The sequence below is a fragment of the Penicillium chrysogenum genome (assembly GCF_028827035.1).
Source record: "Penicillium chrysogenum strain IBT 35668 chromosome Unknown utg000005l_segment0_segment0, whole genome shotgun sequence".
Taxonomy (NCBI): domain Eukaryota; kingdom Fungi; phylum Ascomycota; class Eurotiomycetes; order Eurotiales; family Aspergillaceae; genus Penicillium; species Penicillium chrysogenum.
The window spans coordinates 8,144,724-8,172,628 of record NW_026622753.1 but is presented as its reverse complement, the minus strand read 5'-3'; the positions used below and the strand labels follow the sequence as shown (position 1 = coordinate 8,172,628).

The 27,905-nt window shown below is 49.6% G+C and overlaps 14 protein-coding genes across 14 annotated transcripts; 9 read left to right on the top strand and 5 right to left on the bottom strand.

Annotated features, from left to right (window-relative positions):
- Positions 1–1,555: 1,555 nt before the first annotated feature.
- N7489_011473 (Zn(II)2Cys6 transcription factor) lies at positions 1,556–3,534 on the bottom strand (the record flags this gene model as incomplete). Its single annotated transcript, XM_056717222.1, has 3 exons — positions 1,556–2,420; positions 2,471–3,076; positions 3,131–3,534. 3 exons carry the CDS (start codon positions 3,532–3,534, stop codon positions 1,556–1,558), a joined length of 1,875 nt encoding a protein of 624 aa, XP_056564844.1.
- An 807-nt stretch (positions 3,535–4,341) lies between these two features.
- On the top strand, positions 4,342–7,051 carry N7489_011472 (uncharacterized protein; the record flags this gene model as incomplete). The annotated part of the gene is made up of 4 exons (XM_056717221.1): positions 4,342–4,455; positions 4,587–5,085; positions 5,166–5,928; positions 5,986–7,051. The coding sequence occupies 4 exons, from the start codon at positions 4,342–4,344 to the stop codon at positions 7,049–7,051; spliced, it is 2,442 nt and encodes an 813-aa protein (XP_056564843.1).
- Positions 7,052–8,055: 1,004 nt separating this feature from the next.
- Positions 8,056–9,598, top strand: N7489_011471 (uncharacterized protein; the record flags this gene model as incomplete). Its single annotated transcript, XM_056717220.1, has 3 exons — positions 8,056–8,707; positions 8,822–9,462; positions 9,515–9,598. The coding sequence occupies 3 exons, from the start codon at positions 8,056–8,058 to the stop codon at positions 9,596–9,598; spliced, it is 1,377 nt and encodes a 458-aa protein (XP_056564842.1).
- Positions 9,599–9,753: 155 nt separating this feature from the next.
- N7489_011470 (uncharacterized protein) lies at positions 9,754–10,106 on the top strand (the record flags this gene model as incomplete). The annotated part of the gene is made up of 2 exons (XM_056717219.1): positions 9,754–9,906; positions 9,987–10,106. 2 exons carry the CDS (start codon positions 9,754–9,756, stop codon positions 10,104–10,106), a joined length of 273 nt encoding a protein of 90 aa, XP_056564841.1.
- A 1,083-nt stretch (positions 10,107–11,189) lies between these two features.
- On the top strand, positions 11,190–12,590 carry N7489_011469 (putative cytochrome P450; the record flags this gene model as incomplete). Its single annotated transcript, XM_056717218.1, has 1 exon — positions 11,190–12,590. One exon carries the CDS (start codon positions 11,190–11,192, stop codon positions 12,588–12,590), a length of 1,401 nt encoding a protein of 466 aa, XP_056564840.1.
- A 217-nt stretch (positions 12,591–12,807) lies between these two features.
- Positions 12,808–14,025, bottom strand: N7489_011468 (cation diffusion facilitator family transporter; the record flags this gene model as incomplete). The annotated part of the gene is made up of 2 exons (XM_056717217.1): positions 12,808–13,098; positions 13,150–14,025. The coding sequence occupies 2 exons, from the start codon at positions 14,023–14,025 to the stop codon at positions 12,808–12,810; spliced, it is 1,167 nt and encodes a 388-aa protein (XP_056564839.1).
- Positions 14,026–15,878: 1,853 nt separating this feature from the next.
- Positions 15,879–17,513, top strand: N7489_011467 (uncharacterized protein; the record flags this gene model as incomplete). The annotated part of the gene is made up of 3 exons (XM_056717216.1): positions 15,879–16,035; positions 16,095–16,805; positions 16,870–17,513. 3 exons carry the CDS (start codon positions 15,879–15,881, stop codon positions 17,511–17,513), a joined length of 1,512 nt encoding a protein of 503 aa, XP_056564838.1.
- Positions 17,514–18,073: 560 nt separating this feature from the next.
- N7489_011466 (DUF4202 domain-containing protein) lies at positions 18,074–18,661 on the top strand (the record flags this gene model as incomplete). The annotated part of the gene is made up of 1 exon (XM_056717215.1): positions 18,074–18,661. The coding sequence occupies one exon, from the start codon at positions 18,074–18,076 to the stop codon at positions 18,659–18,661; it is 588 nt and encodes a 195-aa protein (XP_056564837.1).
- Positions 18,662–18,940: 279 nt separating this feature from the next.
- Positions 18,941–19,978, bottom strand: N7489_011465 (VIT1/CCC1 transporter family protein; the record flags this gene model as incomplete). Its single annotated transcript, XM_056717214.1, has 3 exons — positions 18,941–19,448; positions 19,502–19,853; positions 19,915–19,978. The coding sequence occupies 3 exons, from the start codon at positions 19,976–19,978 to the stop codon at positions 18,941–18,943; spliced, it is 924 nt and encodes a 307-aa protein (XP_056564836.1).
- A 1,396-nt stretch (positions 19,979–21,374) lies between these two features.
- On the bottom strand, positions 21,375–23,699 carry N7489_011464 (putative G-patch domain protein (TFIP11); the record flags this gene model as incomplete). The annotated part of the gene is made up of 1 exon (XM_056717213.1): positions 21,375–23,699. The coding sequence occupies one exon, from the start codon at positions 23,697–23,699 to the stop codon at positions 21,375–21,377; it is 2,325 nt and encodes a 774-aa protein (XP_056564835.1).
- A 304-nt stretch (positions 23,700–24,003) lies between these two features.
- Positions 24,004–24,896, top strand: sod2 (superoxide dismutase sodB; the record flags this gene model as incomplete). The annotated part of the gene is made up of 4 exons (XM_056717212.1): positions 24,004–24,127; positions 24,221–24,627; positions 24,690–24,757; positions 24,809–24,896. The coding sequence occupies 4 exons, from the start codon at positions 24,004–24,006 to the stop codon at positions 24,894–24,896; spliced, it is 687 nt and encodes a 228-aa protein (XP_056564834.1).
- A 275-nt stretch (positions 24,897–25,171) lies between these two features.
- N7489_011462 (uncharacterized protein) lies at positions 25,172–26,618 on the top strand (the record flags this gene model as incomplete). The annotated part of the gene is made up of 4 exons (XM_056717211.1): positions 25,172–25,462; positions 25,510–25,973; positions 26,032–26,366; positions 26,467–26,618. The coding sequence occupies 4 exons, from the start codon at positions 25,172–25,174 to the stop codon at positions 26,616–26,618; spliced, it is 1,242 nt and encodes a 413-aa protein (XP_056564833.1).
- Positions 26,619–26,911: 293 nt separating this feature from the next.
- N7489_011461 (uncharacterized protein) lies at positions 26,912–27,164 on the bottom strand (the record flags this gene model as incomplete). Its single annotated transcript, XM_056717210.1, has 2 exons — positions 26,912–27,091; positions 27,141–27,164. 2 exons carry the CDS (start codon positions 27,162–27,164, stop codon positions 26,912–26,914), a joined length of 204 nt encoding a protein of 67 aa, XP_056564832.1.
- A 4-nt stretch (positions 27,165–27,168) lies between these two features.
- On the top strand, positions 27,169–27,775 carry N7489_011460 (uncharacterized protein; the record flags this gene model as incomplete). The annotated part of the gene is made up of 4 exons (XM_056717209.1): positions 27,169–27,350; positions 27,412–27,484; positions 27,558–27,668; positions 27,719–27,775. The coding sequence occupies 4 exons, from the start codon at positions 27,169–27,171 to the stop codon at positions 27,773–27,775; spliced, it is 423 nt and encodes a 140-aa protein (XP_056564831.1).
- Positions 27,776–27,905: the final 130 nt, after the last annotated feature.

The following is a 27,905-nucleotide window of genomic DNA, read 5'->3' as shown; positions in this document are numbered from 1 at the left end:
CAATAAACCGGTTTATGTTATATGTTGTAGAAGTTTTTGTTCTGTTCACTAGTAATATGGCGTTTAAACGGCTTGGATATATTTTGCCGCATCACCATCAGCATCAAGTCATCTTATCTCATTTCTGGCAAATACTTCGTGGAACTGATTTATTCCACAACAATGACTAAAACTAAAGGTCTTGGAACCTCAAAATGATTGCTAGTATACTTAATCCAACCAGGCTATGGCAAATAATGCTAGAATGTGGACCAGCTGTATGGGACTATCTCGGGTTATTGGCTCAGCTCGCCACGGTAACATCGTATTCCCGGAACAAACAAAAGACGGAGGTTAAATTGGGTCTCATTTCTCCTGTATGGGTACTCCGTACTCCGTACTCTACGTTGTGTTTTGCCACAGTCGTGATAATGGGGTAGAGGCAAATATTGCCATAAAATGCAATAGATCCCTTCAAGAGCCCCACGAGGAGCCGCAAACTTGGAATATGCTCATAGTGCTATTTCCTTAGGGCAGTATTTGATAAGAGCACTTGGCACGGGTGGAAGAGCTGTGAGTTGACTGGGCCATGATGAGCAATCCGTGAAGCCCAGTTTTGACTGCAGGCGAACGGCTAACTTAACGATCGACATATGATCATTTTATGTTGTATAGTCCCCCTAGTTAGAGTTCAAAGGGCTGGCATCATTCCTATAGTGCAAAATTAGTTAATGATGGAAAATCATTGCAACCCAGCCCTAGTTGTCGAGATATTGGGTGACGAAAATGGTGATTTGCGATGCTATTGTTTATACCCTATTTCCGGGGTCTTTCAGGACTCAAGCTGCGTTCGTTGATTTGTCTGGGAAGGCACCAGCACGTTTTGCTCCGACGACGTCGTGACAAAAAGAATGCCATGTTTTGCATAGATCATCCCGCACATCTTTTCGGGAAGAACAAGTGGAGGATGACTTGAGGATGATCGATCTTGATCGAAGATTGCGAGCAAAGTCTATAACCCAATGTAGAACTTGCTCTGCTGCCTCACCGGTGCCATATTCCTTATCATCTCACATCGAGTCAGATTAGCCCAAAAACTATGTGGTGACGAAATTGTTCGAAAGCCACTGTATGCATACGCATTTTCGTCTTTGCGCTGCCATCGCCGTGTCAACAATCGGGTGCAGCAGATGGGTTTTCAAGATTCCCCGAACGCGATGCAGGCTGAATTATGCGCTTGGGCACGCCGTAGCCTCGTGATCGCATTGGAAACGAGCGTTAAAACTGCGATTTGTCACTGAAGCACACTAATAGCGGTGAAGTTTTGATTTGGATCGGAGATCGAATGTTGGTATGTGTTATCCTTGCAAGTATGCACGTAGACGTTGTACAACTGTACACCGTGCTACAGCTCGAAGAAATATCCAGCCAAGTGCGAGTAGTACGCACCCTCCATTCGATGGCTTAATTCGCAGTATATATTATTCATTATGCACAGCATGTGGAGGGGTATTTCACAAAAGGGGAATCACGCTCATTTCTTTTCCAAATTCATACAGATATTACAAAAATGACTTCACAGCCCGATATGGTACCCCGAGTATGCATCGCCGGCCAGCGGCATCCCTGACAACGGGTCTTGAGAATACATCTGATTCGACATATAGCCCATCGAGCCATCCATCAGAGTTTTCTCTATGGAGGCAGACTCAACCTCGAATTGCTCTAGATGCCCATGCATGTCCCACTTCCTATCACAATATTTGAGCAAATCGCGAATATAGGACAGACAGCGGATGGCACGTGCGTGGCAATTGAACAAGTCCTCGGCGCCCAGAACTGGTGGCTCCGGAGTCCCAGCGGGGACAGAAGGAGGTGCCGGTACAGCGGCGCTAATGAGTTTGTCGTAATTGTCGGATAGGACATCGACAAATAATCGGCCCACTTGGTGCACGCGCTGCATGTCCAGGTATGTGAGGAAGGGGAGGGCGCTGGGGTTTCCTAGGACCTGGTGAATTTGGCTGATGTAGTCCATGCACCGGTCGAATAGGAGAGCTTTGTTGTAGTCATGGAGTGTTGGATATCGGTGCGAAGGGGATAACAGGATGATAATGGTGTATAATAATTCCAGTCGATATAGAAGTGAAAAGTGGTGGGGAGCATTCTTGGGACATTGATGGAACCACTCCCGGGCACGCCAGCACAGAGTCCAGACGAGGACCAGGGGTTGCGGAGATGGGTCACGTCCACTGTAATGCATTTCTTGGTAGCCCGCGGACAGAATCTGACGGATTTTAACGATATGCAAGGCAGGTGCCGGACTGCGTAGGAAAATGTGACTTTGCTCTATGGGTGCGCCTGGTGCGGCAATTGATGGCAATGCGACATTCACAGATCCATCGGAGAATGAGTACGTTCTCTGCATAGCGGGACTCAATCCTCTGTAACAAGATTAGCAGGGCGGCAATTGAGGAACAGAACAAAAACCAACCTATCTAGACAATAGATGCAATGAAACACACGCCGGCGAATATCAAGTCGGTCAGGATTAGTCGAAACTTCAGCAGGGGGGTCTTGATGCAAGCCCAGATCGATCGCAACCTTGACAGCCATTCCAACCAAATACCAGCTGCGGAAGCGTATCGGGTCAACCAAGGAATATTGAGCAAGCAGTAGAATTGCTTGTATTCCCGAGATTGACCCGGGTCGGAGAACTTCCTCGGCGTATGTCAAAGCATCTGACACGAGAGCCCATGCCCTCTGATGACTTCTATCATTGTAATGGTATGATACTGACGCCGAAGCAATAGCAAGAACCATGCGCAGCATCCAATGGTCGAACGGTTTGGCGAAGCGGCCACCTGACTGATATACGGCATCTACCGAGGTCCAGAAGCTCGTTTCGACAAAGAAAGGCAGCTGGACAAAAACATTATCGAAATAGTGTTGGAGCAACGGGGTCGCTTCGTGCCGCGCGGGTAGTGAATAAGGAGAGGGTGGTGGGGAAGAATCGGCTAGAGCGACTGAGAGGAGAAGGTTGGCGAAGGAGGTATTCGAGGTGATGCCGTGAAAGTCTCGCGATGTCGCATTGACGGACCTTTTGAGATGTTAGCGGGGCCAAGGGAAAAAAAAGCAATTTAGTCATACTAACAAGAAACCAAAATCGCCCACTAAATCATCAATGTCCGAAACCTCTCTACGGTGGGCAGGACCCAATGCACTTTCAGACGAGACGGAGGTGATCGACATCTCCCGAGGGATGCCATCACCCTCAGCAGACAGTGAGGTTGATCGGGCACGCATCTGACTGATCTTCTTCTCCAGCTTCTCACAATATCCTTCCAGTGACGCGACATAACTCCTTTCTTTTCCCTTGGCGAATTCATCGCTTGCCCCGGAGCAAGTGGTCGCCTTGCCGACCCTTTCGCAAGCCGAACATGCGGGGAGCTTGCCGTCGCATTTGATCTTCGCAGTCCGACATCTCGAGCAGGCAGCGACTGGCCGACTCACCTTGAGCAGGGGATTATCCAAGAAGGTCGTGGCTGTGACGGACATATCTGCTCATTATACTGATCATATACGGTCAGTAAATTCGAGGATATGTGACCCCCCCACTCTTTCTTCCCCCTGCATCTCCACTTCGAAGACCAAAACGGTAAAAAGCACTCACGTGATGTGAAATAAATATGTTTTAACAAAAGCAAATGGACGTGCATGAGTCCCAGGGAGGGAAAGGATTAGCGACTAATGTAAAGAAATAAGCCTTGTAGACGTTGAAAAAGAAGGAGCAACTCCACCGAAGTCCAGTGGTCTTTTTTTAAACACGAAACAGCCCCTGGAGATTATTATAGGACAGTGAATTGGAGGGGGGAAAGGGAGATCGGTGGAACCGCACGGACTTTTGGCGAGAATCTCCCCGTCTCTAAATTGTTGTGATGTCGATGTCTCTATTAAGATGCCTATTAAAACTTAGGATATCACTATTAAATAGCTAACAAAACACTATTAGACCAATATTATATACTACTAGACAGTTTTCAACCATTTCTATGTATATTATTCATTTAAGACGAAGGTCTCTCATTTCAGCTGCCTTGTGCCTCCACATATCCACCCTCACCTTGTCCCACGCCCAACCTTTTCTCCAGATCTGGACCGAGGCCCCCTCTCTTGGAAATCACATTATGGCCCCATTCCCATTCCAGACACTTCTTCCTCATTTCATATCCCCTTAGGCCCTGGGAGCACCATGTCGACTGTTCGCAATTCTGATCTTCGAAAGGTACATCGGGTATAAATCCCCATGTGATTGGACCTTTCTTTTCCTTTTATCATATTCCTAGATACCCTTTGTGGCCCACCATGACCCCGAGTCCCGACTCCTCAACAGGGTTGAAATCGCCGGAATTACACTCCCTAGAGCCACCGGATGGTCGCATTGCTCACACATTAACAGCCTGCACAAGGTGTAGACAGGTATGACGCGACGCCCCTCTCCGCCTCCTCCCCGCGATCTCGGGTTTTTCGCCCCTCTGTCCCTTAGCGTCATGAGCTTCTTTTTCCTTGTTTCGCAGTACTGTTTCAAAACTGACCCACCTCCCGTGTAGCGAAAGTCCAGATGTGACCCCGGCATTCCACGATGTGCGCCCTGCGAACGAAGCAATGCCAAGTGCGTGTATTATGACTCGGGCCGAGACAAAACTGTACCTCGAACCTATATCGTATCGCTCAGAGAGAGAGCCCGAGCGTTAGAAAGAGAGCTTGCCGAAGCTGAGAACGAGATACAACATGCTGCCGATGCCGAGTTGATGGTGCGGGGCGCCGGGCGCATCCGGTTTAAGGAGAATGATGAGCCGCGATATCTCGGTGCCTCGAGTGGCATCGCCATGACTCGTTTGGTCATGGAGATGGCCAAGCAAAATACCGACTCCAAAAGTATCAAGGATGTTGTCCCCGAATTCACCGCACAAGAGATCAAAGATGCGTTCGCCGAAGAAGACTCGAAACCGACATCCAAAGTCTATCCCATGATAAGCTCGATCCCGCAACCCAACCTACCTCCAAAGGCCCTGACCTATAAATTGATTGATCTTTTCGTGGCCAAAGGTACTGCGATCACTTTTTATTCGGACCTTTTTCTTTTTCTTTTTACTTCTTGTAGCTAGTGTGACTGATTCGTTGTATAGCACAAGCGCTACTTCCTACCCTGCACGAGCCCACATTTCGGCAAGAAGTTGAGGAGGTGTTCAATGGCTCAACAGATCCCTGCAAAAATTTCCAACTGCGGATGGTCATCGCCATCAGCATGCAGAAGATGAGTACAGAATATGCTGGTCTCGCTGATAGCTATTATCTTGCGGCCTTGCCCTACCTGGAACCTACGCTGAAACGATTGGACTTGGGGGCTCTACAATGCCTTGTGCTCATTGCCTCATATTCAATGGTAACGCCCACTCGCACAGCTGCGTACTGGGTCGTGGGGACGGCTGCCAAACTTTGTCAAGATTTGGGATTGACCGAAGAAGCCACTGTCACCAAATCACCATGTGGGAAACCACTGAATCCGTTGGAGATCGACATGCGGAGAAGGTTATTTTGGATCGTCTCGTCAATGGAGTTCGGTCTTTCCCATAGTCTGGGTCGATGCAGCAGCTACTGCGTCAGCCACGACCATATCAATGTGAAATTCTTTGAACTAGTGGATGACCGGTACATCACTGCCGAAGGCATCACCCCTGGAGCGAAACCCGTTCTAGCAAAGTGTATTGCGGTTCACTTTTTCAAAATGCGACTACTCCAATTGGAGCCCAGAAGAATGCTCTACTCTAACAGACGAGAGACCCCAGTTGATGACCAGGACCCATGGTTTTCTCAAATGTTGGCCAAAATTGACCATTGGATGGCCACTACTCCCAAGAACGACGATGGCAGTGGGCTGAATGTGAAATGGTTCGTCAATTATTCTCATTTTCCGAAGTGCGGCTTTGCTGACAATAACTTCTGCAGGTTCCAAGGGAGACGGAACACCATCATTGTTCTCATGTATCGTCCCTCACCACAAATCCCCGAGCCAACAGTCAATGCCGCCAAAATCTGTTACGACGCGGCCATCTCCAATATCGCTATGCATAAGGAACAGATGATCACCGGATCTGTCGACCTCACATGGGTGTTTGTGCAAGCTCTCTTCATGGCTTTAAATACTGTGCTCTGGACCCTCTCATACCCCGAAATTCGAAAAGAGCATACCATTGAGGAAGTTCAAGGGCACCTGGATATGGCCCTTGAAGTGATTGTATTTTCCGCCGAGCGTTGGCCAGGTGTTCAATCTGCCTTCCTTCTTTACAGGCGCCTTGTTGCTGCGTGCTTGAAAGCGTACAGGACCGAAGAATCGTTTGTCGTACACTCGCCTTCTAATCATCCAACACCAACCTCCTCGCAGGGCATGACCCCTCCAGCGATGTCCAGCCCATCAGGCAGTACGCCTGCCTCATATCATTCTAACAATCACCGTGGCGGTAACCTATCAATCGGCGATACCGCCTCAAACGGTACCTACTCCAGAGGACAATCGGCTGATCCTACATTCACTCAAGAACCAACCCCACCTGCAGTGGCCCCTGGAGCGTCCAAAGAACCACCAATGCAATCGGTTTCCTCTGCATTTGGCATGCAGCCACCACTTACAGCCCAGAGTGTGGCACCACATTATACGTCAGAAACCTACGTGGGACCGACGCTCTATCCTGATATATCAATCGACCCAAACACCCCTTATAACACGATACCTTCGGTTGTGCCCGGCCTGCAAGGCTGGGACCCCAATTTCTCACTTGCCTCAACAACCGCGGGTCATTTGGCATACACCGATGCGACCGTCGATCCCATGAACTGGTCCACCATTGGAGACCAGTACTCTCAATACTTTAATGAGCCATTCCCGGTACCCTCATGGCGTGAACGCACCCTCAGCCAACAAGAGCAAATCGAGCTTCTGGCTTCCCTCGAACACAATATACCCGATGTATCCGCCCAACTGGTTAATGAGTATAATGCTTACTATCAGTCCTGAGATTCTGATGCAATTGGTCTCACTCCGTCTGCGGAGATCATTTTGTATTGAGGAGCTTACTTGGGAGTTGTGCTTTATTCCTGGTATATATCACTCATATTCTGTCTGGGACTGGCTCATCTCCTGACATCCACGAAATATGCGTTCTGTAATGGTCTTGTTACCAACCAGGCTGGAGGTCGCCCATGCCGAAAAAGGCATCTTAGACCACCTGACTTTGTTTTCTCGGCGAATAGTCTTTCAATAGTAAGAGATACCATGTTCCATTGTTTCAATTCTCATTTAACATCTTTTTCTTTCATGACTTGGAGGGTTGGGATAATAATGGACGCAGGTAAGACCCGGGATCTGCCACCCTAGCATCTCAAGAGTGCCGCATAATCTGATTTACATATTGTAGATATATTAATGTAACGAATATTTTAACAATTACAATTATTGGGGAATTTAGTCCCGGCAAATATATCTAAAAGTCCCTTTTAATAAAGTTTTGGTCTTGTTGTTCTCGCCACTCACCAGGAGGATGATTGTTTGCAGTCTTCAATTGACGCATTTCTATTGTCGCATTGTATTGAGATGAAAGAGATAAATAAGAGAATAGCAATGGATAGACGAGTACATGGATGCATACTTCATGAATCAACCTTGGAATAGAATATACAATGCAGGTAATAAAGTACATCGGGCCAAGACCGGTCACGTGAATTGATCAATTCGCCGTCATCCTCGTCGGCTTTGACCACAGGATTGTCTCCATCACCACCCTCCTTCACCACAGCCACTCATCAGCCACCCAATCTGCACCACTTGTAGGGATTCATTCTAGTCCCCTGGAATGCAGATGATCTAGTCGGCCTATTGAATGACCTGCTCACCTGCTTGAGCGACCGTCGATCGAGACCGGGACCCCCCTCTCCAGACACTGGTATCAAACTTTGCGATTCGGATCCAGAGCCGCTCTGGTTAATACCGTCTCTGCATGCTGAACTTTTCCTCGGGCTCTCATGTCTGATCGCACTCACCCCGCATCCTTTCAAGCAAGACCTCCTTCACCTTCCTCGCCCGCCGGGTCTCTGAAAGAGAACCATCGGTTACCCATTTCTTCGGAACACATTCCCCAGACCCCGACATCCCCTCCGTTGATGTCGGTGAGCGAACAAAGTCATGCCGCCAACTTCATATCCTCGCATACATCACCGAATCAGGCGACGGTCCAACCTCCGAATATCTCCTCCCCTCCGTCCTCTGCTCCGATGTCTACCCAAGTCTCCCAACAGCCCACAATGAGCACCACAAATTCATTCCCCACTCCGGCCAGTAGTGTCAGCGGTCACCCTGTGAATGCGACTTCGGAGGATGTGGACCAAGGGAGAAAATCTTTCAATATCGGGATACAGGACTCGGCAGAAAACTCGGGAGCAGGTGCCGCTCAGCAACCAGCACAACAACAAACACAACACAGACCGACCGACCACGATCGGCAGTCTTTGCAAACAGACCGCACTAACGATTTTGCCGCCGGGCAAGGTCAGCACTCAACAGACCCCGACGCTATGGATGTAGATACAGACCCGACTCGCCGGGCAAATACCCTCAGTCTCGATCTGGACTCTCTTCAGAAAGAGCTAACCTCGGCTTTTCATCTTTGCAAGAGATGTAAGATTCCCCAAAATGCATCAAGGTGTTTGTTGCATGCAGCTGCATAAATGCACTGACCTTGCACATTCTTGGAACTGAAGTTGTTAACACTGCTTTTTTACTCCTTGACAGCTCCGATCGTTACTGGTCCAGACCCTTCAGTGGATCTCGTTTCTCTCTATGGGTTAGGTCCAATCGCGAACTCGGTAGCACGCACAGATCCCGTGACAGGGGAGAAAATCAACCGCCTGAGGAAATCATACGAAGGAAAGCTGAAAGGACTGGGACTCGCTGGACGGAATAAGCCCCACAAGCAGGAGATTGGCGCACCTGGCAGTCTGAGGCACATGACTCTATGGCCCGAAGAGGAATGGCAGAACCAGAAGGTGCATGGCAAGGCTATCAAGGTTGCAGACATGGATTCGGCGCTACAAAATCTTCAATCGCGAGCCATGCAAATGGAACCAGGACCGATTCCTAACAATGATTTCTGGGAAGATATCCTGGGTCACGAAAAAGCGGCCAAGAATCCACCCTCAGGCGAGACTGGCAAGAAGGCTGCCGCAGCTCCAAGTGCCGGTCGCTCCTCTACTCAATCCTATGCCGCAACTCCACAAGCGCAGGAAGCGGAGCGGCCGCGGCCTAGCAGGGGTCGCAAGAGACATTACGATGATAATAGCTTTGCCGGCTATGGCGAAGGGTTTGTGGATGATGATGATGACCCCGGATTCTACTCGAACGGCGAGGGAACTGGGAAGAAGAAACGCAAGAAGGTATTGCATTCCCACGGTAACCTTCTCTGTTGATATAAATTAATCTAACCAGGACCACGTTGCTAAGGTGTCAACCCCCATGTCCGAAAGAAGCGCTAGCTATGGGGTCGGCATGTTCGGCATTGGGGCGAGATGACGAAATGGGTTTTATGATCATTTCGAATCAACCAAAAGCTGTTTCTGTTTATTTCTTTTCGATGAAACACCAATTCTGCCCATATTAACCTAGGGGTGATGGGGTGATGGCTCAACCCGGGTCTTGCTACCTACTGTGCAAGGCACGGGAACTTGATGCCTCGTTCCCTCCCCCTTGATCTCTTTTTATTCATTCTCAGTACATGTTGCATTACGGTGCTGGATATACCCGGCTTCATCAATCGGACGGCGTTTTTTGGGCGGGAGACAAAGTTATCCAAAGTGGATATGATCAATTGCTTTTATTTCGTAAGCTTTGTTTCTTCCCCTTGTTTTTCTTTTTTTTTCCTTCTTTTTTTCTTTTTCATCTTTCTACATCTCGCGCACAGCTATTCGAGATCTGCACTGCTCTAATGGTTGGTTATTCTGATTTTCTTGACGGGGATCATATGCTTGCAGCTTGTTTCCATGATTCTTCTATCGGGTTGGTCCGCTGTGTTCATCAATGATTACAGGGAGTGTGCATGACACTTCCTTACAATTTTTTTTTTAAAAACATGAGTCTTTGCAGCCTTGACCTTGGCAGCGTGGAGATATCATTCCGCGATGACGAGACGAGAATGAAATTGATTCAATAGACGACAAGATGCTTCATTGTAAGGTAGAAGTAACTATTCGGAATATGTAGTTGGCCTGTAGTTGATATATCTCACACCAAATAGCTTCTTTTTCACTGGAGTATATTAGGCCAAACGAGCACATAGGTATAAAAGAGCCCAACGCAGATGAAGTCAAGCGGTCAGGTTGAGCATCAAATATGCTATCAAGGCCGATACCAAAATCAATATGTACCATTACGACGATCCCAAGCAGATCCCCCCTCCCATAGCTGATCCCGATCGCCAATCACGCGGCGTGTCCGCTTGAACTCTCGGACCACGAGGAACCTGAACGTTGCTGTTTCGTGATTCTTCCCGATTGGCTGCGTTTGCGGGTTCCTGGTCGAGTGGGCGTTGGGTTTTGGATTCTTCATAGGGACCTCTGTCGGGGTATTCTGTCTGTGAATACATGTAGCTTCATTTTTTGGCTCCGTTTTTGACTCCGTTTTTGACTCCATTAGCAGAAATATCGCTGTGCCGACAGTATGTCACTGCCTGACACGGTCACTTTGAATCAGCTGAAATGTAGCCCGGATCAGGCGATATCAAAGAAGAGGAGATTATCTCTGTTCTTTCTACCGGTATCACACTATCACATGTCACGTCACCTATCATGCCGCATGCCGGGGGTATTGTGGGGTATGAACTTCTCAGCTCAGCTGCACCTCGAGCTACTGACCTCGTCCAATTGGAAGATACGGAATATCCTGGCTCATTTCGATGTCACTAAAGCTACGCCGTGATCGTGGGCCATTCAGAGGCTTGTTATTTCAATAATCATGTGGCATGTGGCACGAAGGAAAGCGATCTCCTAGCTCATGCACTCGTGGCACTTGTGACGAGTCCTCCTGTCCCACTATTGATAAGTGAGCGTGGTTCGCGATTATATTCTGAGAGATTCTCAGCTCAATTACTCTCTAGAGTACAGACACTATGCCTTCGCCTATTCCTCAGCCCCAGGGGCTTCCAATTCTTGGAAACGTCTTTGACATGATCCCGGGCAATACTTGGGCTTCGTTAAATAAGCTGGCGGCGGAACATGGTGGTGCTGGTATCTTCAAAATCAAAATCCTCACCAAGCAACTTATCTTCATTACAAACGCCGCTCTCCTCGAGGAAGTCTGTGATGAGAAACGATTCCGCAAATGTGTCACCGGTCCTATTGTCGAGATCCGCAGTCTCGCCCACGACAGTCTCTTTACCGCGTTTGACAACGAGGAAAGCTGGGGCATCGCGCACCGTATCATGGCTCCTTACGTTTTGCCCGAGGCCATCAAGGAAATGCACAGGGATATGCAACTCACAACAGACGACTTAATCTGGAAATGGACTTCAACGGACAGCACCAAGCAGCGTATAGACGTCGTTAATGATTTGGACCGACTCAACCACGCCGCCAACATGAAATGCTTCTTCAGTCAGCACGTAGACTGTGTCCTTGGCGAAGAACCCTCCGTCATCAAAGCTATGGCAGACACAACCTTTGAAGCCGTACGTCGCCCCACGCGACCTAAGCTCCTCACTCGGCTCTTGTACCAGAGTGCATTCGACAAGGACATCAAGACTTGTCGCGACTACTGTGCTCAGATGATCGCCAAGCGACGTAACGATCCTATAGAACAGAGAGATTTGCTGTACGCCCTGCTTCACGAAAAGGACCCGAAGACCGGACAATCCCTTCCAGACAGCCGGGTCATCGACGAGATAATCAACATTCTCATCGGCAGTGCCACAACCCCGAACCTCGTGTCCTTTACCCTGTACTATCTCGCAAAAAACCCAGACGCGGTCACCCGTGCCCGTGAGGAGATTGACGCCCTCATCGGTCCCTCCGGCCAAATCGAACACTTCCATCTATCGCAATTACCCTACTGCGAAGCCATCCTCCGGGAATCATTCCGTCTCTGCGCCCCAGCTCCAGGTTTCAATATCGAGCCTTTGCCAACAGATGGTCCGGTCCTGCTCGGTGGAGGAGAATACGAGGTTCCCAAGACCCAGCCCATGATTGCAATCCTGGCCGCTGTCAACCGTGATCCTGCTATATTTGATGACCCCAATGCTTTCAAGCCCGAGCGCATGCTCGGCGGGGCCTTTGATCGGCTTCCCGGCGGTGTGAAGAAGGGATTCGGAAACGGGAAGCGTGAGTGTTATGGTAAGCGGTATGCTTGGGAATGGTCGTTGCATGCACTCGTTCGCATCATTAAGGATGTTGATTTTGAGCTGGCGGATAAGGAGTATACATTTGATATGGAAGGGAAGAATTTCAATGGCGCCTTTACTGTCAAGCCATACGGCATGTTTGCAAGGACTAAGAAGAGAAACGCTGTTGTTTAGTTTGGATATATGAGATTGATATCATGTTTTGAAATTCTGTTTTGAATATTCCGGAATATGTTGATACCAGGTTCTGCTTTTATGACTCCTGCTGGGGACTTACTTTCGAGATTAATAAAGCCGACAATGATGCTAATTTTGTTTACTGGATTTTCACTCCCTGTATGACACTCCTAGACATTGGAGACCAGCTCAACCATAATATAACCAAAGCTCCTCACACAGCAGTCCCATCGGTCTGCTTGTCACTTTTAGACCATAATCGTTTCACCAAAGCTCTGATGGAGCTTTTTGCTCCACCAATCTCATAGAGCGGGATGTGTTCCTCATTGACATCATGCATGTAATCATAATCGACATGCACAAAGGCTCGCTCGACATCTGCAAGACCTTCCAATTTACGCTGCAACGCTTGGCTTACATCGTGAGACTCCCGAAGCCTAGTCTCAGGGTCCATGACGATATCAACCTCGACATAGAGTTGCTGCCCGGAATGATAAGCGCGACACTATGTACCGTTAGCCAAGATGCCAATAACCAATCCACCTTCACAACTCACCGTATCCACCTTCTGAATCCTCTGATCGTGAGTCAAAGTCACATAGATACACTTATTCACAAATTCCCGCGGAGCACATTTGCCCACAATCAACCACATATTCTCAAAAGCAGTCGACGCCCACGAGAACAGGATAAGCAGCGCAATACAGCACGCACCCACGGGATCCAGATACCAAACAAATCGATCACCAACAACCGACATGACCAACCCAAACCCATTAACAGCCAGATCATTACGGTGATCAATGTAAAAGACATGAGCAGCCGGATACCGACGCAAGCCATAACAGTAGATGCACATACATAACTTGGAGAAGATAGCAATCCCCACACAAATCAGCGGCACGATATGCAGCTGCTCAGACTCAGTCTTGCCAGCCGCAAGAGCCTTGGCCGATTCAATGATCAGCTCCACTGCGACGATGGTCATCAACGCACAGAACATGATGACTCCCATTGTTTCGACGCGGCGTCGTCCGACGGGGTACTTGTATGGCTTTGGACGCGAGGACATGCGTGACGTGACGAGCATAACGAGCGACGAGACGAGGTCCATGAAGGCGTCTGCGGCTGTGGCGAAGAGAGCTAGAGATCCCGTGGTGACGGCTGCGTAGAGTTGGATCACGAAGAGGAAGAAGTTGACTGTGAAGCTGGCGCGCACGGCGAGCTTTACTTTGCCGCCGTTTTGGGCTTCGTCTTCGGCTTTGAGGCGCTCTTCTTCGCTCGCGCCGAGGAAGCACTCGATCATTTCGTTTTGGTCTTTGTAGAAGCATGTAAGCTTTTGCTTTTCATTGGAAGAGTAGACCCAGTTCTTTTTTGGTTCGGATATAGTTGTTTTGTATTGGTTGAGGTTTAGAGGGTCGTCGAGGGCCATTTTGGGTGGTTTGATTGGGGTTGGTCAATGGTAGCTCAGTGTAAGACTCTGATGGTACAATATAGGGCTCAAGACGGAGATCAGATAAGACAAAAAATCTTCCTGCGATCTAAGGTTTCAGGGTTAGCTAGGACTCCGTCCCTGGATACGCCAAGACACCCGGTGTCTCAAACATCTTCAGCGTCTTGGCACTGTGGCTGCCTGCGAAGTTTCTCTTGGTTTACTATTGTTGACGAGTCAGAGCATGAGAGATAAGCGCCACTAAACTAGTGAGGTCTTGGGAATCTTGGGATTTCTCCGGTGGATGACTGGAAACTCGAGCTTCCAATTCCGCAAGGACCTGAGTACTCATGTCGGTAGTTTATATGCCTCCAGGTTTGCCGACAGCATAGCTTTATATTCAATCTAGAAACAGCGATAATGGATTACTACTCCATATAGGGCCTGCAGTATCTGCAGTACCCTATTAACTTTTGTGTGGACGGGATATTGTCCGACTTTTCATCGCCTTGGCATATCTCAGACATGCATATTTCTCCGAATATATATCCACATTTTATCACCTATTAAAAGTCACGTAGAATAGCTGGAGATGTATGTTTCAAGGCAAACGAGAATACTTACACCATATATCTAAAGCATCTATCTTGCCTTCTACCTAGGTAGGGTCCATGTCACTAAGCTTTTGAAGTACCAAGGTACCAAATTCGCGAACCAAGAACTATAAATAAGATCGAACAGCCCTAATCACGAGAATTGACCGTGGATTTCACTTCGAAAGATCTTTCTATAAATACTTAGCATTTTTAGAGCTTCAGCGAAAGGAAGTGACTTGGGATGACATCTAGCAAAATCCAGCTATTGTCACTGGCCATCCTCTGTAGGTTAATAGGACTTCTCTTGCATAGTACCATACAAGTCTAGCCTACACCAAACCACTATCTTACCTCATGCTTCATGATCTCATATACTAGCCAGTAGTATCTTCAACAGTCATATCCAAGTCATATCTATACAGTAAACTTTATTTCCCTGAACCTGCTTCAACTCGTAAGCAGGGGGAAACCGTAAGTCACCGGGATACCCTGATGAGTTTTCCGATTGGTGCCATAAGGCTGTCCACGTCAGAACCAAGTAATATCATTCCACGCCGCTATGCCTTCCTGATTCAAGACTCTCCTTGATCAGACCTTTTCAAGTATCAAGTGACGTAGGATAGCTAGAGGAGGTACACCGAGCTGGCTCTCAAAATCAAGGAAGAAAAGGAAATGCAATTCAGTTCCCTATAAGGTCTATGGAGGTCTCTTCCTTACAGCGTTTCCCCAGAGACAAGTTCCTGCACAAGGGCGAGTCGATCTAACGCGAATCAATAATCAAGGGAATCCATACAGAGGCTATAGCTACGAATCCCAAGGCTAAACTTAGGCAACTGAGGAAACGATCCCCGTGGCCAAAGGTGAGGGGACGGAGCTATGAGAGCTACAAGCATTCCTGAAGCATCCGAGCTCACCAAGGCCTCGGAAGCTCACCTTCCAATCGCCATCTGTAAGCAGGCATGTTGACAGGCGTATCACATCCAGACTCTTGGATCAGAGCAAACTAAGGAATATTGTCCGGTGATCGGATCATTTGACTTCCCTCCCTACATTCCTACTCCTTAGCTACAGCTGTAACCTCGCGCGGAGAGCTCGGGTCCTGGACAAACGTGAGGAATGTTGGGGCGGGATTATCATTCGGAGCTTTTTTTTACCAATTAATCTTTAGTGTTTAAATATACGAGCTTGACAGCTCGGAGTTGTAGGTTCGGAAAAATACTCCACGAGTTTCACTGCCTTCCCAGCACATCGCCAAATATGGCCTCCAAGGTCTTACAGAACAACACCAACAGCAACTGGATGAAAGATCCAGGGCTGCGGAGACTAAACCTGGGGATCGGGTTTATGCTATCTGCATCAGCCACAGCTGGATATTGTGCCAGCATGATCAATGGCCTTCTGGTGCTTCCCGAATGTAAGCATCTTGTCTTATATATCTATATGGGAACACAAGGCTAAACAAAACAAAACCAGTCTCAACTTTCTTGGAAGGTCTCGACGCAAATGAGAGAGGTCTTATCATCGCAGCTGTCTCGCTGGGGTCCTTTTGCGCGTTCATCCCTGGATCTTACATCGCCGACAATCTGGGGCGGAGGATCTGTGTTCTCATCGGTTCCTCCCTAGTGATCATTGCCTCGATCATTCAAATCTCTACACAAGATCACTGGGTCTTCTTTGGTGCTCGTGTTCTGGCTGGAATGGGAGTTGGCATTTCACAAACTGCTGCACCATTGCTCATTACCGAATCATCTCATCCACGCCAGCGACAGACCTTCACAGGTCTATACAACGCTCTTTGGTTCATCGGGTCAATTACCTCGGCCACTATTGGTTTTGCTGGACTCACGATTGCAGGGAGTTGGTCATGGAAACTCCCCTGCTTGACGCAGGTGTTTTATCCAGTCCTTCAATTGATAGGACTTTGCTTTGTCTCCGAGAGCCCCAGATGGCTGGTCTCTCGGGGCAGGAAAGAGGATGGAATGGCTATACTGGCGAGATATCACGCCAACGGGGATGTAAACGACGAACTTGTTCAGGACGAATTCTACCAGATTTGCAAGAGCATCAATGCGGAGGCCGACAAGAGCTGCCGCCGCTGGAGCAGTTTCTTCGCGACCCGGAGCAACATGCATCGCCTATCCATTTGCGTGATCCTGGGGTTCATGCAAGAATGGTCTGGAAATGGTATGAGAGAAAAAAAGCCTCCTTTTCTTGCAATCCGATTTTCTAACCAAGTTTCTGGTTACAGGCGTGGTTTCTTACTATCTAGCACCGATTCTAGAATCAGTCGGTATATATAACGCATCTCACCAAGCTGCCATCAATATAAGCATGCAGGTGTGGAACCTGTGCTTCGCAGTGGGTGGAGCAATGGCGGCAGACCGATACGGTCGACGGAAACTCTGGCTAAGCGCAACAATGCTGATGTTCATCTATCTATCTGCCGCAACGACTATGTCCGGTCTCTTCCAAGAGCTACATGTGCTAGAGGCCGGCATTGCGGTGGTTCCCATGCTTTTCCTCTTTTGCAGCGCTTACGATATGGCATATATGCCTTTGTTTATTGCATACCCAGCTGAAATCCTGCCCTTCCAGCTCCGCGCCAAGGGTCTTGCCATCACACTGACCACCGACTCGATGGCTTGCTTCTTCAACCAGTTCATAAACCCGGTCGCCTTGGATGCAATCCACTGGAAGTACTTCACGGTGTATCTGGGTTGTCTTGTGATTTTCATGGCGACGATCTACTTCCTTCTCCCGGAGACTAAAGGCCTATCCCTGGAGGAAGTGGCACGCATCTTTGAAAAGGAGAAGCCTTACCAGGTGGAGACACCCTCGGATGTTTCGCAAGAGCTGCTTGTGTTCCCGAAAAAGAGCAGCACTTCATCGTGATTGTGATCTAATTTTTGTTGCTGCTGCGTGTTGTAATTACGACAGTGCTCGGTCCAGAAACAGTTCCCCGCAGGCTAATCCCCAGCAGGTCGGATACTGATGTTATGTAGGTGTCTTTGTTCAGAGTCTATGTGCAAGAGCAAATCCTATAGATAGATATGTAGAGATTATCCACCATTGTCTTGTGGTGTCAATTTGAATTGGATGTTCTAATAGAAGAGATATAACGGCCATAATCGATAATTAGCCATCGGTGTTGTTGCTTTGTGAAGTTAACGTTTGTGTAGTTGTACGATGTACGATACATCCGGATGTCCATCAGGTGGATGGGTCCCTCGATGGAAACAAATCCATCCACCAATTAGAAGCGTCCAGTTACGACTCACACTAAGCCACATCTGAACTAGCGTCCATTCTTATCCAAAACCCGCATATCAATCGACTCAAACAGCTCTCAAGCACAAGCAAGTCAAATTGATTCCAAGCCTAAACTCTTCTCGCCAAGCCACACCACTCAAAATAGACAACCTACCTCATTGTCCGCATCCAACCTCACAAGAATGACCAAATTCGAGACAGCCCTCGAGCGCATCGACGCAGCGCACGCCGACGATCCCCGCCAAACCCAAACAGCCACCGGTCCAATCCCATACGAACTGCACTATGCGCAAAAAATGACCAGCTACCTCTCAACCCTGAACCCCTCCGCACCGGAGCTCCTTCAGCTCGCAATCCGCGCCCAACACCTGCGCCGTTGGGAAGTGCCGCGGGACAGCTACCCCGCCACAAAGATCGGGTATCACTCGTGGCGGGCGGGCCTGCAGAGACGACAGGCTGCGCTGGTCGAGCAGATCTGTGTTGAGAGCGGGTATTCGGCTGAGGAGGCGGCGAGAGTTGGCGCTTTGGTGCGCAAGGCGGATCTTAAGCAGGGAGATCCTGATACGCAGACTCTAGAGGATGTTGCTTGTCTTGTCTTTTTGGATGATCAGTTTGATAAGTTTGAGGCGGAGCTCGCAGATGAGGAGAAGATGATTGATATTTTGAGGAAGACCTGGGCGAAGATGTCGGAGCGGGGGAGGGAGGAGGCTTTGAAGATTCAGTTGTCGGATAAGGCGAAGAAGTTGGTTGGGATTGCGTTGAGTGGGTGATCCTTTGCCTCATATATCCATATACCTAAGGTAACCAGTACTAGTGCCTTCATATTTGAAATCATGTAACTTGATATTGTCAAGGTGAATGAATTACGCTTCGTTAAATGTGTATACAGCTTTTTATAGCTCCCCGAAACGCCCGCTGATAGACCCATGGCCGAGTCAAACCAGAATGAAAAACAGTAGGAGTAGAGAGAAAGCAAAACTCCTACTGCTGCAATGCCGTGAGCGCTTAATGCAACGTGAAAATCATCAGTACCATGGCCATCAGGCTAATCAAGTACTGCCCATGTCGATGAATCGAACCAATCCAATCGCCGCGCCAGCAGCGACACCTCCGACACAGCACATCTGCACTCCACCCCAGATCGCAGCCAGCACATTGGCTCGGCCAGACCAGCCTCGCACAACGCAGGTCTTAACGTACCCAAACACAAGCAGGGTAATCGCCATAACACCAATACTCCAGTACAGCGCAGCCATAATCTGCGAGACAATGAAATACGGGATAAGCGGAATAAACCCGCCAATAAAATACCCCAGCGCGAGAGTAATAGCCGAAGTCCACGCCTGGTTACAGTCAGGGGCCGTCTCACGATGATGGAAAGCAATCAGGAACTCAAGCAGGCGGTCTTGAGATGCATGCAGGTCACGCGTGATTTCTGCAACCGCCGAGTCCGAGAGCCCGTACGGAGAAAAGGTCTCGCACACCATGGCGCGAGTCTCTTGTGAGTCCGTTTGGATTAATTGTTGTGTTTCACGGACTGTTGTTTGATATGATTCACTGGAATTCGTTAGTACATATGAATGATTGCTTGCCATGTGTGGATGACTTACGCTTCACTCTTTGCGCCGACGTATCCACCAAGTCCCATGGATATGGCTCCTGCTGCCAGCTCGGCCAGTCCACCCAGCACAACCACTTTTGTGTTTCCGAGTGCGGATAGACCGGCGCTCAGGGCGAAGGGTACTGTCAGCCCGTCTGAGAGGCCGAGAATGGCATCTGAGACGATACGTGGGTTGATGCGCACGCGAGTGCTGGAGTTGCTGGTGGTGGTTGATGTTGATTCGTCGGGGCTGTTGCACCGTCCGAAGGTGTCATAGGAGCGGCTGCTTTGGGACTCGAGGTCTTGATCGGAGTCTCCGCGGATGGTATCGTCGTCGTCAATGCGGGTGAGGAGGCGCTTGCCTGGAGTTGAATTGTTGTAAGTATATGCCACTCTGTGTGTATCTTCTTTCCATTTACTTACCTGATCGTATTGTGTCCGCATCTTTTGTAGGGAAAAGCTTCTGCTTAATGAAGAGGAATGCCATGATGCTGATCCGGAAAACTGCTACCAGGTACGATGTACAGCAGAAGTTCACCACGCAATTACAAGTCGGCAAGAGGGAGAGGACAAGATGATGAAGGCTGGCTGGGAAGTAATTGCACTTTATTTAATCCAGCAAAGGATCCGTATGCGTGTCTTAGTCTTTGACGGATATCAACAATGGCTATGAAGCGAAGTATGAAATGAAGAAAAAAAGTAATCATCTACAACAATTGGCCGCGTCTCACCCCTTTTAAAATCCAGTCCCACGGACTCTGACCAGTTTCAGTAATCAACCCAGGCGCCATAGAAAAAAAAAATCGACAAAAGCCCACAGATAATGCAAGTCAAACAGGAAATAATGGAGGTTTCGTCGCCAAAGAGGGGCCCTGGACCAATCACCGGGCTCTCAAATGTCAGCATTGACAGTCAATTGAAGGTCTAGGAGCAGCAAGGAATGGGCTTTGTCCACTTTGGTGAGAAAATGGCGACAAGTCACTTCAAATCCAACTGATACGATTGGTGAAGTATGTTGTGCTGACCTTTGCCTGTGATGTGATTGGCTGCAAACGGCGACCCGCATTCCAGTGGGTCCATTGAAGATCTGTAGATCCACTAGGCTATTTAATGGGTTCTCATTGGCTGGCTGTATTATTCAAGAGCTCGGAACGGTCGCGGCTTTCCCATTTTGATATTCACCTGGTCCGATTGTTAACTCCGAAGTACTCCATATACAGCCTTGAACAGAGGGATCTTTTTACACTCTTGGCCCGAGTATTCAGATACACGAGAAGCTGGAGTTTGTTATCTCCGAGGATTAGCTGAAGAAAAGAACGATTATCCCGAGGATTCTAAATCTGTTCGGAATTACCCTTTTCGGAAAGTACAGTGGTTGCTCCTCAGTTAAACATCATTACACAGTCTTTATGAATTGTTTGTTGCTATGTGAGTGTTAGGTTGCACTGACAAACACAAACATCAAAAATAATAGGAACAAAGCGTAGGCGACGTATCATACAGCCACAGTTGTCTTTCCCTAAACCCTCGGAGACCTATGGGAATACCATTGGTTTATAGTGCCGAGATAGTGTTGGAGTTAGTAAGTTACTGCATCTTCAATTTCAGAATGTACATCTTTCTTCTTTGCACATACGACATCATGTAAGACATCGGGAATAATATCTCGGTTGTTCCATGAGGCCAGTCCTGCTGAACGCCTGGTTGTACCAGAGACGGTCGAATATGTAGCTTGAATTACATACCAAGGTTTACTCAGCAATATGTAAGATATGGGCCTATTGCAATCTTCGCCTAGGGCAAAGCCTGGATATCTTGAATAGGTACATTTTGGTTCAATTACAATGTCAATGCACTTGATGCACAGTAAAAAGACCGGTCGCTTATCGGCCTTCCGCACGCTCAACCAGCTGATCCTCCAACCCCATTGGCTCCCATATCTCCTTGGCCTTCTTATTTTGCACCCACACCACATCTCCTTGGACAAAAGCCACGACTCCACCCTTGCCCGTGGCACTAGCCGTAATGCGGAACAGGGGCTGGCCGTTTTGTGGATGGGCCTCACGCAAGGGTAGCATGATAAGTCCCTGCTCCAAACACCAGCCCTCCAGGATATCCTTGAACGCAACTTCTTCTACGACCGGTGCCTTAACCCGAGGTTCAGGGGCAGCCGCAGCGGCACTTGCAGCGGCTGCCGCCACCTTATCTTCCCGAGTAGGAAGCGGCGCCCGTGCCGTGGTTGGGCGCGGGAGTTCGGCAGCAGCACGGTCACCCAGCTGTAAGGCAAGGTCCATAGTTTGCAAGCCCTTGTTCCATTCATCGTCGACGATGGTAAGCTCATTGACCTCCTCCGGTATCTGAGCGCGCCACCAAGAGAACCAAGTTCCAACCTCCTCGTAGTTGGGGTCGTTGGTGAGCCAGATGTAGAGAATCTCGTGCCACTTCGGGAAGAAATCAGAGACTAGCAATAGTCCCATGACGTTAGGCTGGAAGAATACCTTCCAGCATAAGACATCTTTGAGCGCCGTGAGATCTTGATCCTGCGGGTTCACGGTGAAGTCCTCGCGGAGATGGCGAGCAAGGCGCGGCAGCAGGTGATTGCGTAGGCATACGTCAAATTCAGATCCTAGGGCATCCCGCCAGATCTCAACGCGGTCGACCAGGCCCTTGCGCAGACTCCATGTATCGAGTACCGAGCGGAACTTTCTCTTCGCGTCAGACATGAGACCAGTGGGCTGTTTCGGGTTTGTGTGCCGTTCATCCAAGTATTGGAGCCAAGTGAAAAGCCACCAGGGGAACTTTCCATCCTGTTCAGAGCCGGGATGTCGTCGACTAACTCGAGGTTTCCAATTCTTCAGGGCCAGGCCCACTTTGGGAACGACCAATTGGTCGAGAACGTTTGCATACACAAATGGCGGTACAATCGCCTTCCAGGCCACGACCAGCGCGGTTGCCTTGGATGGATCGTAGACGTCCCAATCATTCAGGAGTGCTGAGCGCACTCGCGGGAGCCAGAGGGTATAGATCATCGTTTCGTAAGGTGAGGTGGATGCCCGTTTCCGGGACTCTTCTGATCCGTTCGTGCGAGACAGAAGAGGCTGAAGACGAGTGAGGTTGGACACGAGGAAAGTGGGATCTTGCAGAGGCTCCCATTCCTCCATGGCCTGGCGGAATAACGGGTGTAGAGCCGCGACTGCGGTCTCAGGGAGTCGATGCTCATCAACAGCATCTCGATATTTGGATTCCAAATCTTCAAGCTTGTTGGTTAACTCATTGAATTTGGTCGCGATGCTTTCGTCGTTTTCAAAGATGTCCAGTTCTTCCACTGCGGCGATTAGGCCCGTGAGATGGTTGATCCGGGATTGATATGCATCCAATTCGTCCACCACCTGAGCTTCTTCGAGTTCAATGTACTGTTTTCTCTCCTTTAATCCCTTCCACTCATCCGCAAATGCTTCCAGGTCATTCCGAGCTCGCTGGGTAATCTTTAACGCTTCTCCTTCCTCTTGGCTGACGAATTGTTGTGTCGACATCAGGCCGGCAGTCGAAGTAAGAACACGCTGCTCTTTTCCGGTGGCATCGACGAGTGATTTGAGAACATTAGGAACTTCCAGTCCTTCCATATCATCTTCAATTTCACGCGCTGTGCGGAATTTGGGCTTCGCACGCTGGATCGGTGTACCTGTGGCGCTCCGACCCTGTGCCTTGCGCTCCTCCTTCTTCTTTCGTCGCCGCTGCCGTTCTTCCTCGGAGCTGTCTTCGAGGATTTCGCCCCTCTGTGCAGCTGCTCGTCGCTCTTCTTCGCGAGTCTTTTTCGACTTCTCGCTCACTGCGCCCAAGCCTGCACCCTGAGGACGCGCCTGTACCTCAATCGGATTGACGATACCCTGGCCAGTAGTTCCGAGACCTTGTCCTTCCCTGTAGCCCATCTTTGCCATCATGCGCGCGGCAAAACTGTTGGCTCCTCCCCCTCTACCGCCACCTCCCATAGCTTTCCCACCTCGTGACGATCCTCCGCCTCGAGAGTTGGCCATGGTGTTTCGGTTATTGTGGGCTCCGCTACCTAGTCCACCCATAGTGGGAGGGGTCACGGAGCGAGAGGCAGCTCTGGCGAACCCACGGAAGCCAGTGGTCGGGGGCGCGTCTTCTTCATCGGAGCTCATGTCAGCGACCTTGCGCTTTTGGCCAGAAAACGAAGGCGACTCCATCTCTTCAGGGGTTCATTGGCAGATAGTGGCCAAATCAACTGTCCCCTCAGTTTTCAGCGAAAGAGTAAAACTGAGGAAGTAGTGTCATGTGAAATAATGAGTCTCAGTCAAGAGCTCATGAAATTCACGTGGGGACCGGGGCGGAACAACCTATTTCCGAACCGACGAAAACAAGATGACGTTTAGGTCGGTTACTTCATAGCTCCCCTGCCACTTTTTTCCCCTTTGGATTCATTCATCTCACAATTGACACCTTCTTTATTCTTTTTTCACCACATATTAGTCCTCAACATATACATTCACAATGGCTGCTCTTCTTAGCAACTCGGCTCGCGTTGCCCTTCGCTCGGGAGCTTCGGCTACCTCCAAGGCCGGAGCTGCGGGCTTGACCTTTGCCCGCGGCAAGGCCACCCTCCCCGACCTTTCCTGTAAGTAGGGGTGTTTCAGTACCGCTTGGAGCTTAGAGAAACTGTACCTATATATTTTGGAGTAAATTCATTTAGACTAACATCTAAAACAAGACGACTATGGCGCCCTTGAGCCCTCCATCTCCGGCAAGATCATGGAGGTTCACCACAAGAACCACCACAACACCTACGTGACCAGCTACAACAACACCCTTGAGCAGCTGCAGGAGGCCCAGGCTAAGGGCGACATCGCTACTCAGATCGCTCTGAAGCCCGCTGTCAACTTCCACGGCGGTGGCCACCTCAACCACACTCTCTTCTGGGAGAACCTTGCCCCCAAGAGTGCCGGCGGTGGTGAGCCCCCTTCCGGTGCTCTGTCCAAGGCCATTGACTCCACCTACGGTAGTCTCGGCGAGTTCCAGTCCAAGATGAACGCTGCTCTCGCTGGCATCCAGGGCAGTGGCTGGGCTTGGCTCGTGAAGGACAAGCAGACCGGACAGATCGGCATCCGCACCTATGCTGTAAGTTACGATCGGCGACTCGCCTTTGATATGAACTGTTCTAGTTACTAACTCCTTACCAGAACCAGGACCCCGTCGTCGGCCAGTTCCAGCCTCTGCTCGGTATTGACGCTTGGGAGCACGCCTACTAGTAAGAATTCCTGTTTGGATAGTCATTTGCCTACACTAACCATTTCTCTAGCCTCCAATACCAGAACCGCAAGGCCGAGTACTTCTCCGCCATCTGGGATGTCATCAACTGGAAGACCGTCGAGAAGCGCTTCACTTAAATAACTTTGGAACGCTATTTGCTTTGTAAATGCTGCTATGATATGCGCTTAATCTCCCCTGTATTGTAGCATGTGTTTTGAATATTATCAATGATCTGATACTATAAGATTTTATCTTATTTAGTTATGTCTTGTTCCTATCGAATGTCAACCAACCTCGTAGTCCGGGCCGGGCGGACCGCGTAATGCGGAAGATCACCGCAAGCATCCGAAACACAAGACCCCGATATTCTCCAACTGGGCCTCGAACACTTGCATTTATTGGCAACTCCATTATGTCGGCAGAAAGTCCTGGCCAGAAGAATGGCTTCAAGTCATTTTTCTCCAACGCATTGCGTCCCAAGAAATCCCGCCAAACCCTTCGCAAGGGCAGCAGATCGACAACAGACCTGCGACTGGCCGCGCGCTCCAGTATCGAGGAAGCCCCTCCAATGCCAGAGCTGGCTCCGTTGCACGCCCATAGACTCAAATACAGGGAATTGCATGCGCAAGTCGACTCACAACTGGGTGAGCGAAGGGACTACACGGAAATTATCCATACGCTAGGCGCATTGGACCTCAACGATGTCAGCTCTCCAACCCACGAGCAAAATGATCGCCGACCCCCGGCGAGGGCGATATAGCAAGTCTCCCGCCAAAGCTATGGGCGCAAATAGCAGGTTATTTGAATCCCGCCGAAGCAGCAAGCCTAGCAATGGCCAGCATCACATTATACCGACGACTAGGCCCAAGATACCTCATGGCTCTAGACCACCCAGACAACCACACGCACAAAATCAACTTCCTCTCCAATCTGGACATCTCCCTCCCGCACCACCTCCTCTGCTTCCCCTGCGTACAATACCACCGACGCACACAAGAAGGAACCGAACGTATCCGCCCAAGCCACGTCCTAAACCCGCTTTTCAACTGCCCAAACTCAAGAAACGCCCTGAAACCCCCACCCCGCCACCGCATAACCCACGGCCGCAACCTACCCTTCGCATTCGTGCAACTAGCCATACGCGCTCACCGCTTCGGCCCCACCTACGGGCTGGCCCCAGACGCGCTCGGACGACGCTGGCAGCGTGACGACTGGTCGCATACATCGCGCTTCCACATCCACGAAGGCAGGCTCTCTAATGCGCGTTACCAGCCAGACCTTTGCGGCACCGGCTCTCACGCCGTCCGCGCAGCGCATGCTGCTGTACTCGCGCGAAGACTACTGTCCGTACTTTAGTGTGTGCGCGCACTGGCGGGACGGCGAGCTCATGCCGGCGTGTAAGTGTGCGCTGGAACATATTCCGCGGCCGCGGAGTAGTGGTGGGTTGCAGGCACTCGAGCACCGGGTAAAGGACCGGATTGCGGGACAGGCGTTTGATCCGAATGCGCTGACAACGCTGTGTGGGTTCTGTCGGCCGATGCGGAGGTGTCCTGAGTGTCCGACTGAGTATCTCATCGAGGTCAAGCTGAGCGAGGATCTGGTAGATCGTAGGTTCAAGCAATCTATTGTGATTACGCGGTGGAGTGACCTTGGGGATGGGACTACGCCGGATGGGATTGAGTGGGGGGGCTATTAATGGGAAGAGAGATGATTATGATTCTTTCGCGCATTACGCTAAGCGTGGGATTGCGAGTATCTTCGAGGCGGCTTTTACGGCGGATACGCTTCCTGGGCAGCGGGTTGTTTCGCTGAATCCGAAGAAGAAGAAGCTTGGGGAGGAGGGGAATAAGTGGTATTAGGCCTTGGGCTGGGATCTATTGAAGGGCATCTGTTTCTGCTTCGACTTACTGTATACATATCATGTCTTTTGGGCGTTTTGGAAGAAAAAAAAAGACTGGAGTTGGGAACAAAACTGAAAGACTTGGAGCTTGGAGTTACTGAATTTGATTCTGATATTCTGATATTCTGCACTCGAGTGATATTGCAACCTGTGCCTTTGCTTCAAGTAGCCTATCCAGGACTAACAGACATGTGTAGGCATCTATAGTAACTCTCGAGGTCAATTGCACACATCCGTTTGTTTATGATGAGCTTAGGCACCCTCTTCCACCCAGCATGTGCTCCATCCACACTCGCCTTCGCTACATTGAAGCCATCCGTCCCAACTCGACATTGAGTAAGACAACACATCCATTGACGCCTCTGCTGCCTGGCTCTTCAGGTGGTTGCAATATACCTTCTCTGCTTCTCCTTTCTCTGCTTCCTCTCCTGTCTACGTCTATTATCACATCAACCCAACTTACCCAACTTACCCAACTTACCCAACTCGTACTTGCGATATCCATCACAATGTCCGCTCCTCAAATTCCCAGCGCTGGGAACAATGACTACCCTGACCCTGGCCCCAACCCTGGCCCCAACTTTGGCACTAGCACTTCCACTGTGACTAGTACCGGTACTGACTCGACACACAAGAACAGCTACGGCAGCTACTGGAGGGGATATAGCATCAACCCGCCCCGACACTGGGCGTAAGTTTCGAAGTCATCCCACCACCCACATTGATCCTGGCTAATGGATATCCTATATCAGACAATCCAAAAAACGGATTTGTGACTGCGAAAACCACAACCAGGAGGAGTGGCCTTTCGACTTTGCCGAGCTGGTACGTATCCCAAACACCCTTCCAGAGTCTGTAGCCCTTCTAGAGAATGTTTGCTAACACCGATTGCATCTAGATAATCGCTCCCTGCGCATACAAGTGTCCCTTCTGCAATGATTTTAACAAGGCCCTAAAGACAAAACATATGGCCTCGAACCTCCGTCGACACATCACGAAGACGCACATTGTAAGACTCCGATACCCCTGCTTGATTGACGTCTTGCTAATGCCTACTAGGAAGGAAACCCTGACTTCTATGGTACTCTTGTTGTCGCCCCTGGAGGGATGAAGTAAGCCTGCAAGCGAAGGCTGCAAATGATTCACCCTTCTAAGTGATCCGTCTCCATACAGCGATAAGAACGATCGGTTCCACCCGCAGGATCGGGGCTATGGGTCAGGGAGGATCATCCAAGACACGATGAAG